The sequence below is a fragment of the Carassius carassius genome, chromosome 2 (genome assembly GCF_963082965.1).
Source record: "Carassius carassius chromosome 2, fCarCar2.1, whole genome shotgun sequence".
Classification (NCBI taxonomy): Eukaryota; Metazoa; Chordata; class Actinopteri; order Cypriniformes; family Cyprinidae; genus Carassius; species Carassius carassius.
Genome location: NC_081756.1, coordinates 21,717,221 through 21,732,026, shown reverse-complemented (window position 1 = coordinate 21,732,026; position 14,806 = coordinate 21,717,221). Strand labels below are relative to the sequence as shown.

Here is a 14,806-nt window from a genome sequence, read left to right as displayed (position 1 = left end):
TTACTGTTGGAAAATCTCTGTTTTTTTACAGTTTTTTTTTACAGTGTACCATTTAAAAGTAGTATCCCACCTGTCTATCATTTCAAGACACAAAATATCCTATAGGAAGGTTAAAGAGATCGCCCAAAAATGAAATTTCTTTAAACATTTACTCACCCTCATGCCATTCCAAATTTTTATGACTTTTTCTGATATATGTCTCAGTATTTCCCCCCAGTACAATGGAAGTCAATGTTCACCAAAACTGTCTTGCTCCCAAATTGTTTAAAATGTCTTCTTTTGTGTTCTACAGAAAAAGAAAGTCATACAGGTTTTGGGACGACATAAGAGAGAGTAAATGATGACAGATGTTTAGGGGGGTTATTTTTGGGTGAAGAATCCCTTCCATTGACAGTTCATTGACATCTCCTCCGTGACAATAAAACATATCTTCAAAAATAAAAAAAAGTTCCTATTTATATTACTTTATTTTCCAAATGCTCGACACAGAACATGTTAATACTTCGGTGACTTGAACGTGGCACTTGAAGGGCCTGCACTGCTCGCTCCCGTCATCACAGCTCTCTGGCGCCTCTCGAAGAGTGTGCTTGTAATCGCAAAGAGATCATCGTGGACAAGGCTCTCATCCTTTTTAAGCAAGGTCATTGGACTATTCCTCGTATATTATCCCTGAAAATTATAAAATGAGAGTAGATCGTCGCGGGTTGATACGCGCTTGGCAGTGACCGCGTGAGTGCTGTGACAGCTGCGCGTGAGGGATGATGATGCGCGAGCACTATTTGCTTCTTTTAGTTCTGATGTTAATTAAATTAGTTTTTCACTGGTTCATGAAATTGGCTAATTTACCTTCACTGTTAGAACCACATGTCCCAATAAGGTTGAAATAAAATCAAACTTTATTTGGGCTACTAGGAAAGCTGATAAACAAACATGATAAATAATGTGTTCATGAAAATCTAAAATGCTAAAAAGGTTTATGTGAGGGTTGGTGCTACAATAACAATCTGATCATTCGCTCAAAAATAAAAACAATAGGCTAGAAGTCATGTCCCCTACAAGACAAAAGTGTGTGCCTCTGTGTGTGTGTGTGTGTGTGTGTGTGTGTGAGAGAGAGAGAGAAAGAAAGAGAGAGAGAGAGAGAGAGAGAGAGAGAGAGAGAGAGAGAGAGAGAGAGATTTTTCTAATTATATTGTCTTAAACATTTAATAAAACTTATTGTATTACCCTTTCCAGACCTATTCCGCGTGAGGGAGCGTTATTCCCACTCCCACTGCTGCCGTATAATTAGACTTGAGAGATTCAGCTCATTTCTCCCTCTCTCTCTCTGTCTGTTTCTCAGTTCCATTCTGATCGTCTAATTTCACCTCAAAGGCATATTTTCACGGTGTAACTCGCTGGTTAAACAAGGCCATATCCATTTGTTAATTGATGCAATTACGCATTTCTCGTAACGGTCGCGTAGGTCCCGAGACACGCATCAATCAGTTTTCTGTTGACCTTTCAGAGGTTCTCTTCACGTCTGCTGGGACTGGCCCTCTCTCTAATAGAGAGAGATGGAAACATCATCGCAATTAACATCAGGTCGGACTTCTGATCGGTCAGACAAATGCGAGCAAGGGTCCTGCAGATCCCTTCTCAGTTCATTTGCTCATCAGCGGGGTAGAGTCTGATATGTAATAAAAAAAGAGAGGAATCGAGACAGTAATCTTATCTAGGAAAGACAGATAATTATATTGTTAGATTTATATATATATAAAAATTAATTATAGTTATGATTACATCTTTATGAACCTGACATTATTGTACAATAATAATAAAAATAATGACAGGGACATTAAGGAGAGCACAGATACTAATAAAACGTTATTTGACATAATAGCCTCATTTTCAAAAGAAGGTGTATAATTATATATATATATATATATATATATATATATATATATATATATATATATATATATATATATATATATATATAACTATTATAAAAAAGAAGAAGAATGATTTATTGTTTATATTCATTCTATCGCTTTTAGCAAACCCAGTAATAGTTTTTGCGCTCTAAACCTTGGAATACACTGTTTAAAAATAAAAGGAAAAAACACAGAGGGGACAGGGGTGTGCAAAACACACCTCAAGAAAAGCGCGAAGCATGACGTGATTGGCAAAGACATCATTCTATCCTCGCCGTCCCGGGATTAGAATGACGTCACACCGATACCCGTCCATGGATGAATTCTAAAGAACTATAGAGGCACAAATAATAGCACAACCACAAGTTCATATCTTGCAAGTCTTACGTTATCATTTAAGCTTTCTACAGCTGTTTAACAACAACAGTTTTTGTACTTGATGAAGCTTAACTCTATTTTTTTTTCATTTCCTTAAGGAGATTATCTATACATATAAAACTAGGGCTGGCGTAAACATCCTCAGTGCTTCCCAGATAAGTGCAGTCATCTATTATTGAGCGAAAGGCCGGGTGTGGAAATGTGTGTAAGAAGGTGGATTTGAAGTAGATTTGGTTTCAATCGATCAGCAGGAGAAGGATATTGCTAATGGTAACAAAAGAAGCAGCTATGTCTTTCTCTCAGTTTGGATATCCTTACAATGCAACTTCTCAGGTAAGCATGAAAATTGTATATTTTTCTCAAGTAGATACTTAACGAGCGTGCAAACCATAGGGTGCTTTCCCCCCCACATTCTGTCATAATCTCTGAACTTCTGTAACTAACACTACTGGGTGGCAGCAAATTGTTCTGTCAGTAAATCCTAAAGTAAAGTTAGGCAATATCGTGGGGTTTGTCAATATTTATAGTAATGGGTTATTTGAATTATAAATGACCTCACTTGTTGTTGTAAACGTGTAAATTACCTTTACGGTGTAATTGTTTAGAGTGAGCGCGAGACTCCTCCCTTTGCCGGTAGCCTTTGACTTCTGTTCAGATAACGGATAGATAATTGTGACAACATAACTTCCAATCAATTATAGTTGTACCTAATATATATATATATATATATATATATATATATATATATATATATATATATATATATATAGTTCAAAGAAGCCGCGCTTGCTGCTGGTTACTTTGTTTCGACTCAAAACTTAACAGAAAGTTTTACTTTCAGCCTTGACATTTTTTTTTTAACACCGAACATATAAATCAACTCACAAAAAAATAATGGTCTCCTATTTTTTAAGTGAATGTTTATGGATATTTCGATCATTTGTACTAGGCTGCAATAAATGTCTCAATTCAAATCAAAGTACACTTCTTATCTTTGTGAATAAAACGCATGGATGAGAATAAAATACAAGCGGTTTCAAGCGAGTTCAGTTCTACACAAAGCTTCTTAACTTAATCTTACCTTCATTTTCTGTTTTACTAAGGAAACTGTGCGCAAGTTTTGTAACGCAAATATAAAATGCCATGCCTATCCTTTATTTCCTTAGTTTTTCGTGTCGGCAAACCCCAGTACGACTTGCTGCGATTCGATTTCCAGGTCGGTGACGGAAGGATCGAGCGCGTCTCAGACCGCAGCCTCCTTCTGCTGTCCCTCCTATGAGAACCGGCTGCTGGCTAGCACGCGGACCGAGCTCAACGCCGCGCTCGGGATGTACGGCTCTCCATACGCAGCAGCAGCGGCCGCAGCCGGTCAGAACTACGCCAATTACTTTCCGTACAGCGCCGAGCCCTCTGCCATCTACTCCAGCCTGGTACGTGTAGCCCTCTCATTAGATATAGCGCGGGTCCTCCGTTCAATCGACTGACTCATTCAAGTCACGTCTTGTTATTGATTATTTTGGCTTGTTGAGAGGACTTGGTTTAATTTGGAATAAAAAAAGACAAATGTGTGTCTAAAATAAAGTTAGTGCCTTAAGGAGCATAAGGAGATAAAGTGTTGTTTCCACTGTAAATAATAAATGTCATTAGCTTAGTGCCAGTAATTTATGACATCTATATCACATTTTAAAATGTGATTTTTGTTTTCCTTTTTTATTTAGAACCCACAATATGAAATCAAAGAGGGGTCAAGCAGTCTTCATGGCACTATAACCCAGCCCGCTGCCTTCTATCCATATGACCACTCACTGGGCCAGTACCAGTATGACAGGTCAGATTTGTATCTGTCCCACCTCTAATATAATATTTTGATATATAAAATATATTGCTTTAAATACAAATTCTGTTAACCATATTAAAGATGTCATATTTTAATTTGATTCAGGTATGGGACCGTTGATTTTAATGGGTCAACCCGGAGAAAAAATGCCACGCGAGAGACGACAAGTACTCTTAAAACATGGCTTTATGAACATCGGAAGAACCCATATCCTACAAAGGGTGAAAAGATCATGCTGGCCATTATCACCAAAATGACTCTCACGCAAGTGTCTACCTGGTTTGCCAATGCAAGAAGGAGACTAAAAAAAGAGAACAAAATGACCTGGTCCCCCAAAAACAAAGCGGGCGATGACAGGAAGGAAGATCTCAATAAGAGTGACCCAGACAGTATTACCAAAGGTAATTCATCATGCTTCTCAGCTAAATTAAATTCTGTAGATTAAAAAAATATTTGACTGTGTTTGTTGTGTGTAAATGCATGTGCACGCACACTCAGTATCTTTCACTGCTCTTGCACAGACTCCAAAGACGGTAAGGATGAGCGGGACCTGCAGTTCAGTGACCTGGATGACATAGAGGACGAGGACGAGGACTGTGACAAGCTGGACAGTGACTGTGAGAAATCAGGTCAAGATGACCTCTCAACTTCCTCCCTTCCAAAGAGAGACTGTAACTCTGACCTTCCTCTCCACTCGAACTTTCCATCTTTTACCTGTGGTCTAAAGAGTTTGGGGGCTCTGAACCCTGACTACCTGGATTCTCTGGGCTGCAAACCACAGCAGCATCAGCCCTCACCTCAGTCCACCTCTATCAACACTGTGGCACTCTCTCACTTTGAATCATCGGAGAAGCCCCGGATCTGGTCGCTGGCACGTACGGCTGCCACAGGGGTTGTATTAGGCACGCAACATGGTGGGGATGTACGGACTGGGCCTGTGGACTGTCAGATGCAGGGAGTCAGGTTGCCCACAGTTGGAGGAGTGCAGTGTGGACAGCTAAAGGGCCTTCAGGACCCTACCAGCCTCAGCAATATGGAAAGCCTTTACCAAGAAGGACTGCAGGGGATACACAAGGCATACAGTAGTGGGAGCTACAAGTCCCTCCAACTCCACTCTTCAGCCTATCCTGGACTGACAGAATCCTGCCAGTATTCCTCAATGGAAGGTACACCCTTTCTCTGTTTACAGCGCTGTGTAACAGGACCAAGTAACAATCAAAGTTATGCAAGGCTAAGTTATAACCTGTTTGGAATTCTAAATGCTATATTTAAATTTTTCTAAATACCTTTTTTTTTAACTAATTACATACAGACATGCAAAATAACAAATATTAAATACAACCTTTGTATTTGTTTTGAGTGCTGTTTGTGTAGTTTACTGACAGTTGTGATCTCTTGTGTTTGTGTATCACAGGCTTCACCATAGCAGGAAAGACAGAGACAGAATCCAGTGAGCTCAACGACAATTGTCCAAAAATCCAGGATGTCAAAACCACTGCATTCAGACCTGTGATGAAGAGGTGAGGCAGGTGAGCATGAGCAAACACACACACACACACACACACACACACACACACACAAAACAAATGTATTTATTGAACCCATTATGACCAAAATAACATTGATAATGCACATGTCATACTTTATATGAAACAAAATAAGAAAGATCTGCACATAACATGTAAATATATCTCCAAGCTATTGTGTATGGTTACAGGTTTTCTCAAAATAAATCCAATCACCCCACAGTCATTAATTGTTTTGGTTATTTCAGCTATTGCACACACACACACACACACACACACACACATACACACACACACACACACAATGTCTCTTTGCATTTAGTATCTGTTTGTGTGTGTGATTTGAGGTAATGAGGTTTGCATGTCCTCTGTGTTCTGTAATTTTGTGTAACAAAGAATTTTATCATGCAGTTATCCAATATTACATGCAATTTTCACCAAGTCCAACTTTCACAATATCTCCTTGTGCTCATACATTGTCCTTCTCTCTCTGAATTAGGTCTGTGGAAATGTCAATAAACACAGGGACATTTTTATGATCTACATCATTATGCACTATGGAACAGAGTCAATGAAGAACTATAAGCCCATGGCAGCAGACACTTGAAATAATAGCGCAACGAAAATGTGTGCTCTTTCTGGAACTGTGAAAACTGGAGGCAGCCATAATTTTGCACAATATGATTTGATGGTGTCAATAACTTTATGCAATGTTTTTTGTATGTCTGGGAATAAATTGTGATTTTGTATGTTTGCACTGGCAATCGTAGTTTAGTATTTCTATTTATCTATTTATTGTTTGGTTATCCATCTGCTTTATTTATCAGTTACCATGTGTCCTTTCAAGGTTTTGTTGTGTGTTTCATTTATTTCTCTGTGGTCATGTGCTTATTGTTGTGTGATTTACTTTTTTGGAAGCTGGTGTCAAATTTACAGTCAGTCTTTTTACTTTTATTTACCTATTAACAGTAAATGAGGTGCGATACTGTGCTCCTGAGGAGTGTGCTATGTATATATAAAGAAACTGTGAATAAATGTTTTGTTATTTATTAATTATTTTCTCAGAACAAATTTTTACATTTTTGTTAATAATGATTTCTGTTTACAAATCAATCAGATAGCTTTATACAGTTCAGTTTATCCTCTTGATTCCATGCCTTAAACCGGGGCATTGCTGGAAGCTCATACATTTAGACGCGGACGTGAAAGGAATCAGCAAGGGTGTGAAGAAAGGGTACATCATTTCCACACTGTCATTATTTAATCGGAATTGGCATCCAACACTGTTACTGTTCAGGCTCAGAGAGAGAAGGAACTGGTTATGAATGCAGCTTTGTCTCCACCGCGCGCGAGCAGGTTCATCATCATCCAGATCGGCGTTAACAACGAGGTTACACGCGAGCATCAATTCCATGAAACGCGCATCAGGTGTTTTGATGATGATCAGTAGCCTATTGCTCGAACTGGCATCCCATGAGATCTTTAAGCACACAATTAAACTTGTAAAGCAATGGCTGGGCTGGTTCAAAATCACAGAGAAAAAACATGTTTTACTTAGGCTATTTACAGTGTTAGGCTATTTCCCTTGTGGAGCAGACAAATGACTTGGCGGCATTTTTAATAATTAAACGCATGAAAAAAAAATCAATAAATAAAAAATCAATATCACGCTTCTAATTCGTATGTCAATATTGATGGCGTGTAGTTGCTTTAGCGAAAAAGTAGCTAAAAGAAGCTCTAAGTTCTTCAAACTTTTTTGTTAAAGAAAAACGCGATAAATCACGCAAAAGTAAAAAAAAAATAAAAAACCAAGTTGGAAGCGATGACCTGCTGGTCAGGGTTCATTAAATTAAGCCGTCGAAAGAGACATTATTTCAGGACGGATTGAAAGATTAAGGCATGTAATAAGAGTATTAGGTGTATCAAAGCGCTGTGGTCAATTTGTGGTCGAACTGAAAAGGGGTCAAGCAGACTGTCGATGTCACTTTTTACGGCGCAGAATTCCTCAGTGGAAATTTAGGTTGACAAAGATGGTCATGATATTTAGATAATTAATAGATAATAGATAGGCTAATAAGAGTTAACACGAGTTTACTTAGGGGAAAAAATGCTTCAGCAAATGCCATAAAACCATGTAGCCTAGTTATAAACAATGAGCCAGTCCATACGTTTTAAAATTTACACAACAGCAACAACAACAATATTAATAATATTAATAATAATCGTCAAATACGTCATAATATGGTAACATAAAGGCTTACATTTCATTCCTTGTAAGAATACATTTTGGGGGATATTTAAAGCTGTAGAACAGATGTATTACTGAAAAAAATAACAGGCAAAAAATATATATACATCAAGAGGCCTGACACAGGCATGCTTTGCCTCTAAGTCCAATATATTTGTTTATTAGGCTAAAGGTCAATGGACTATCGTTTGGATTATCCCTCAGGATCTCCACTACCAAGCAATCTGTCCAACAGGCGAGATCTATTTCTACAAATCTCCCTAAATATAATCTCTCAAAATCATATTCTGAATACTGTTTTGATTGAAAAAAAAAAACAAACAAAAAAAAAACAAGGAGTGAGATTTGCATGATGAGAGAAACTTGAAAGATTCTAAATACCGTTGTGTAATGCATAATAGCAAAGTTCAGCTTACTGTCCCACATATGATCAATCACTTCACCTGCAACACAAAATCACACGTGAAAAAAAAGTGAATTATACACTCTGGTTTTGAATTGACAAGTGCCACACAGCTTGTGCACCGGCCACATAAAGACGCTTCCCGCGTGTTAAATATTTGAAGCAAAGGTAATTAAAAAGGGAGCTGTAAAGAAGAGCTGCCAAACATTATTGAAGGTAATGATGCATGTGCAATGGGATTAGTGCGGTAGCGCTATACCTGAGGGAGCCGGAAATAATAGCATGGATTCCTGCCACAAAGCATCAGGCTCATTCTGCAACTAATAGATCAATTAAGAGCATGTCTTACAAATTACACCATATTAAATCTAGACAAACGAGGACAGAATAAGACTAAAATGTGCTTTCGCGTTAAAATGGGGAAAGTGGAAATGTGTCCTGTCATACAATGTGTTATTCCCTTCAAAGAACTGCATCCCTGATTCTGTGAGTACGTGTCTGTTGTTCAGACAGTGCATTAGTCTAATGGATGGGTGCATGGGGACACATGCTATGCATTATGCAGAGTGCATTAAATGTAAATTGCATTATAATAATGATCCTGAAAACGCCGAATACACCAAACATTTAAATTGTTGATCATATTTTAATCTGAGGGAGGATAGATAGATAGATAGATAGATAGATAGATAGATAGATAGATAGATAGATAGATAGATAGATAGATAGATAGATAGATAGATAGATAGATAGATAGAAAGAAAACAGTGTCATAGCTATGGTCATGTCATCTCACTGCGCAATTGCGCTATAGTTTAATCACTTGCTGTTGATAGCGGCCTAATCCAAAACAGATTTCCTCTAATCTCCAATAATAAACAACACTGAATGACGGATAAACAAAAAAGCTGAAGGACTAGGCCATCATGTGTCATTTTTAACGGGGCACTAAATCTGGTCACTTGAACCATGGAGATGAAATATGCTTGGGTAAGGTTTTGCTTTACTACGCATCAGACCAGTCTAAGCTCCTAACGGAGAAAACAGCTTAATGTCTCGCAGAAAGGTTTGTGTAAAGGTTAAGGAATAGAAAAATACCCGTGGATCATTACAAAACAATAAAAGTCAATGGAATGCCCCACCATGACAGAAGAAGGGCGCGCGCTTTAGTTTGTGGATGAGGCGCGTCCTCTGTCATGACCGGGCCTGACACACACAGCTCTGATCCGCAAGTGTGACGTCAAACCTACCGCTGACAGTCTTTCTTCTGCTCTACTGCTCTTCAGCTGTGTTCCAGCTCAGTCCCACTCGCATCGTGTAGCGACGCGACAAAACAGCAGCGCTTCCATTCTAATAAAAAAAGGCATAACACTGCAGCATAAAAGGAATCTTTGTTTACATCATTACGTACTTAATGTTAAGAAACTAAGAGATGCATAACAATCAGTCCACCATAGTGTTTTTAATTGGCCTTTTATAAAACATTCAAATGACCAAACCCAGCAAACATTGGTCCGACGGCGACGTCGTGTGCCCGGCCAAAAATAGTCGCGGTAGGACGGTATAAATTGGTAGAAATATGTACCACAGAACATTTTCTAAAAATGCATTCAGATATGTTTGTACATGTCTATAGTTCTATGGGGTTGCATGTATAATTGTTACTTTGACTTTTAGCTGCGTGTAGTTCCTCTTCAGGAACTCGAGCTGCGTCGAGAACGTTTGGGGAACGCGTCCAGCGTGACGTCTCTGAATAATGTGTATAATCAATGTGTATAAACGGTGCCAGCCCCGTTTTTGTCGAGGAAAAAACGGAGCGGTGGTTGTGCTCGCGGGATTCGCTTTCGGATCTGCTGGAAGGAATGTAAGATGGGCAACAAGTCCCTATCTTCTTTCTTAGCCACCAGATCCGGCGCACGCTCTCGGGGGTTCGGAAGCCCGCGTTTGCTGTACTTTCTCCCCGATGAGAGGGCGCGACGCACTTCCTGTCTTTCTCAGAGGAGATTGATATGGAAAGGCGTCGATGAGCTCGCCAGTTGTTCAAGCACCAGTCACACAAGCACCAGTTACACACGCATATTTTGCCTAATATTATAATAAGCAGCATTAATGAAGAGTGGAGCTCGCGCAGTCGGCTCTCGGGGGGCTGATTGTGCTTTTCTCGCTGTTAAGCGCTCCGCTCTCGCCGAGCACGCTCCGAGGAGTGTATCCGTGCATGCAATCTTGCGGTCGCGCTGGGGCTGAGGCACGGCGGCGACCGCGATAGCGGGAATCGCACATGATCTGGTGAACGGGTTGGAGACAGCTCGTCCTATCTCCACCCGTGTTTACTAGATCTAGAGTTCGTTCTCGAGGCTTGGAAACCAGCGCTGCGGTTTCTTCGCCCTCTGAGACAGCTCGCTGCTGCTGCTGCATGCTCTCTCGCCGGGCACACTCTGAGGAGTGTATCCGTGCATGCGATCTTGCGGTCGAGCTGGGGCACGGCGGCAGCCGCGTTCGCAGGAATCGCACATGATCTGGCGAACGGGTTGGAGACGGCTCGTCCTATCTCCATCCGTGTTCACTAGATCTAGAGCTCGGTCTTGAGGCTTAAAAAACCCTGTGCTGTGGTTTCTTCGTCCTCGGAGGCAGAGCTCGCTACAGCATTCATCTTTCTCTGAGGAGATTGATGTTGTCTGTGTGACTGAGTAGCATATATATATATAAAAAAAAAATAATAGACATGCACGCTGCCGAGGCAACGCGTGTATTACATTGTTTCATCTTTATGTGAGTTTTTTTCTACACCAGACCGTGTTGACTCGTCTGGTTGTTGACTACTATATATTAATATTTATCTGACTATGTGAAGTTAGATGTGCAGGGGCTCTAGGGATGAAATTTCTTATGTAAGAACACGTGTGTACCGCTCTTCCTCTGAGGAGGTTGAGGCGGTCAGAGCTGCTGGGCGGAGCAGTCCCAACCATGTTCCAGCCCCTCGTGCCGGGGGTGTCACTTTTGTACTCCGCAGATGCTAGAGTCAGAGTGGCGCTCCCAGGCCGAAGGCTTCTAGTGGAAAGCAGTTCTACAGACCGTTGTTTTCGCTGGATAGCCTTCATCATAACGTCCTGACGCGTAAGGCCTAGGATGTTTTGAGGGCCAGCTCCCTCTGGGGAAGAGTGGTGTACACCGCATTACACGGTGCCCGTCTCTCCTCAGTGCCCTCAGGAGATCGATCTGCCAACCCTGCCGGTGTTCCAGGGCGCAACGGTCTCCAGCGAGCGCTTCTGTCAGTTACCCGCCGGAAACGTAGCGGTGCTGAGAGGCTTGCTACCTTTACGGAGGTCTCTAGAGCAGCTAGTATGGTCGTCCCCTGGCACCAGGCATGTATGTCACCTGCTCAGATCGAGTCGATCCTCACTGCAGTCGCGAGAGTGAGAGAAGGCCAGTCACTCACTGTCAAGCAGTCACGGAGATTGCTGGGTCTGATGGCAGCTGCGTCCAACGTGAATACTATTGGCCTGCTGTACATGAGACCCCTACAGTGGTGGCTCAAGACCAAGGGGTTCTCCCTGAGGGGAAACCCACTTCGCATGCTAAAGGTCACGCGGCGCTGCCTACGTGCCTTGGATATGTGGAGGAAGCCTTGGTTCTTTTCTCAGGGCCCGGTGCTGGGAGCTCCTTGTCGCCGCGGGATGCTAGCGACAGAGGCGTCCCTCACCGGCTGGGGTGCGGTCATGGGTGGACACCCTGCCCGCGGTCTGTGGAGTGGTCGCCATCTGACATGGCACATCAACTGCCTGGAGATGCTGGACGTGCTTCGTGTATTTTCTCCCAGACCTAAGAGGTCGCCATGTGTTGGTGCGCACCGACAACACAGCGGTGTCTGTACTCACGCCGTTTATACAACTAGCGTACCAGATCCTTGTGTGGGCCCAGGACGAATTCCTCTCGCTCAGAGCAGTTCACATTCCTGGGCATCTTAATATGGGAGCAGACATCCTGTTGAGGCAGGGGCCAAGGCCCGGGGAATGGCAGCTTCACACCGAGGTGATGAAGCAGAGTAGGAGAGTTTGGCCAGACTCGGGTGGATCTGTTTGCGACTCGAGACACATCGCACTGTCCCGTCTGGCTTCCTCTGACTCATCCAGCTCCACTGGGACTGGGCGCCATGGTACAGACGTGGCCGAGGCTTCATCTGTACATTTTTTCCCCCGATTGCTCTGCTCTCTGAAGTTCTGGAAAGAGTGCACCGGGATGGAGTCCGGCTGCTGTTAGTAGCCCCGTTCTGGCCGGGCCGGGAATGGTTCCTGGGCCTGATTCCTCTTTTTGACGGCACTCCATGGGAGGTTCCCGTCAGGAGAGATCTCCTCTCGCAAGCGGAGGGTGTGGTCTCTGAGGAGGCACAACTCTTAGCTTCCCGTATCTCAACCGATGTTGTAAGACCGTTCTCCAATCCAGAGCTCCCTCAATGAGGAAACTTTATGCCTTGAAGTGGAAGCTTTTCACTTCTTGGTGCGGAGACCGCCAGCTCGACCCAGTTAACTGCCCGGATGGTATAGTACTGGAGTTTGTGCAGGCTCTCCGCAGGGTTGACCCACTCCACCCTGAAGGTCTACGTGGCGGCCATGGTGGCCTACCGCACCCCTCTCGATGGCCAGTCAGTGAGCAGAAACCCTCTGGTTATATGTTTCCTCCATGGTGCGCTGAGGCTGAGGCCTCCGGCCAGAAGAAGCTTGTGCTAAACGGTGATCAGGATGCTATCCTAATCCTCGAGTCTTCTGATCTCCCCTCTCCTGGGGGTCAAGACTCACTCCTTCTGAAGTTTGGCCATTGGACGGGTTGTCCCCGATTTCTGTCAGGCATTTGAATGCAGCAACATTCCCACATCAACCACCAGGTTCCCTGACATGGAAGAGAATAAATCATTGAATGAAGTCATTATTTTAGTTTTCTATGCACACAAAAACTATTCTCGTAGTTTCATAAAATTAAGGTTGAACCACTGAGATCACATGGAGTATTTTAACGATGTTCTTACTAACTTTCTGGGCCTTAAACATTGTAGTTTCCTTGCTGTCTATGCAGGGTCAGAAAGCTCTCCGATTTCATAAAAAAATCTTAATTTGTGTTCTGAAGATGAATGAAAGTCTTCCAGGTTTGGAACGACATGATGGTGAGTAGTTACTGACAGAATTTTCAGTTTTGAGGGAACTAACTTAAAAGTATACAGCATTTCATACATGTGTGACATACAAAATAAGCTATCAGTGCCAACATCAATTCACTGAAATAAATGCTAGATTTGGCACTATACAGTACATAATATTTGGGACATTATTCTTGTATCTTATGGTGTTGACCAATATTATGTAATAGGCAAAAGGGAAAAAAAGGTTGTTTGTTTTTGTTTGAGAAAATCAAAGCAGCAGGAGATTGCAACCAACCATAAACATATTGAACAGATAAGTCTAAACTAATTCCTTGATACATATACTTTTCTTTCCAGTCCCAGTACTCTATCCTCTGAACTACAGAATCACTGGTATATCATATTCTCTGCTAGTCAGTTAGGAACCTGACTATAATTGACAACACCGCAATTATTTGTGTTAAAGGTCAGCGGAGGGTTAACAATTGAACATTAGGTCATGATTTTTGCTCTCACCTCGGACTGTTTGCTTGCAGAGCATATGATTGTGATGTTAAACCAGCTAACTGGTTCTAACAGAATAGCAATGGTCAATGTATACTAATAGGACCCATGATGATAACAACAACAACAACAGCATCTCTTAAAACAATTTGCCCAAATCCAGACAAAAGAGCTAAAGTGAAGGCACCTTTTGAAGTGTCCCACACAGAGGGCATATGAGAGAGGGTCTCGGTAATGATGGCTCAGGGTTTAAATATTGATGAGGGGACAATGAACACACTTCATTAAATTTTGTCAAAGGGCGCAGTGAAATGAGTCAAGGGCTTTGTTTCTGTGCATGTCTCTCCTCATGGAATTCCTGGTTGCCGATGTTGCTACAAGGACCTTGCTAATGAGTTTTGTCAAAGATAATTATGGGCATCTCACTGTGGACCAAAGAGCTCGATGAAAATCTTTGTGTGCCTTGAGTGTGGACAGTGCATTTTCATCCCTTTGCACTCTCAGTGACCTGAATGACCGGACCCTCTCCTGGCTGAGGGCTGTTGTCCTGCAATGATTGAGTACTGCCTATTGTAGAGGATATAACACATGTAACTAACTGTACCTTGAACTAGACAAATCTCACACTATTAGTCTACTACTTCTACCTAAACCTTATCTTAACTTGGCATGGTGTAATAATCAAGTAACTTTGCTGCAATAGCATAGGTGCAGTAGGCGCAGTGATATTACGTAGCACCTGAAAATAGATCCCAGCTAGTTTGTGTAGTTGCAGCAATAGCAGAGTTGCTGCGTAATATCACTGCGCCTGCTACACCCATGGTACGGCAGCAAAGTTCCTTGATCATTACGCTGGAATGAGAGTA

At 42.0% G+C, this 14,806-nt stretch overlaps 2 protein-coding genes across 3 annotated transcripts in view; one reads left to right on the top strand and one right to left on the bottom strand.

Annotated features, from left to right (window-relative positions):
- LOC132106558 (dipeptidase 2-like) overlaps nt 1-14,806 on the bottom strand; it is a 436,558-nt gene that overhangs the window by 214,345 nt on the left and 207,407 nt on the right. The window lies entirely within an intron of this gene.
- LOC132097476 (Iroquois homeobox protein 6a-like) lies at nt 2,122-6,784 on the top strand. Of its 2 annotated transcripts, none has more exons than XM_059503210.1 (7): nt 2,122-2,624; nt 3,458-3,721; nt 4,010-4,119; nt 4,234-4,529; nt 4,650-5,294; nt 5,543-5,648; nt 6,154-6,784. In XM_059503210.1, the coding sequence occupies exons 1-7, from the start codon at nt 2,559-2,561 to the stop codon at nt 6,191-6,193; spliced, it is 1,527 nt and encodes a 508-aa protein (XP_059359193.1). In that variant the 5' UTR covers nt 2,122-2,558; the 3' UTR covers nt 6,194-6,784. The 2 variants fall into 2 exon arrangements, with proteins under 2 accessions (XP_059359193.1, XP_059359201.1); XM_059503218.1 differs by having other exon boundaries at nt 5,543-5,657.

Excerpts from the sequence above, each read along its gene's own strand:
- LOC132097476 (XM_059503210.1), top strand. The coding sequence starts at position 2,559 with ATGGTAACAAAAGAAGCAGCTATGTCTTTCTCTCAGTTTGGATATCCT. Across the intron at positions 3,722-4,009 it reads CTGCCATCTACTCCAGCCTG|AACCCACAATATGAAATCAA; the intron begins GTACGTGTAGCC and ends TTTTTTATTTAG. Across the intron at positions 4,530-4,649 it reads CCCAGACAGTATTACCAAAG|ACTCCAAAGACGGTAAGGAT; the intron begins GTAATTCATCAT and ends GCTCTTGCACAG.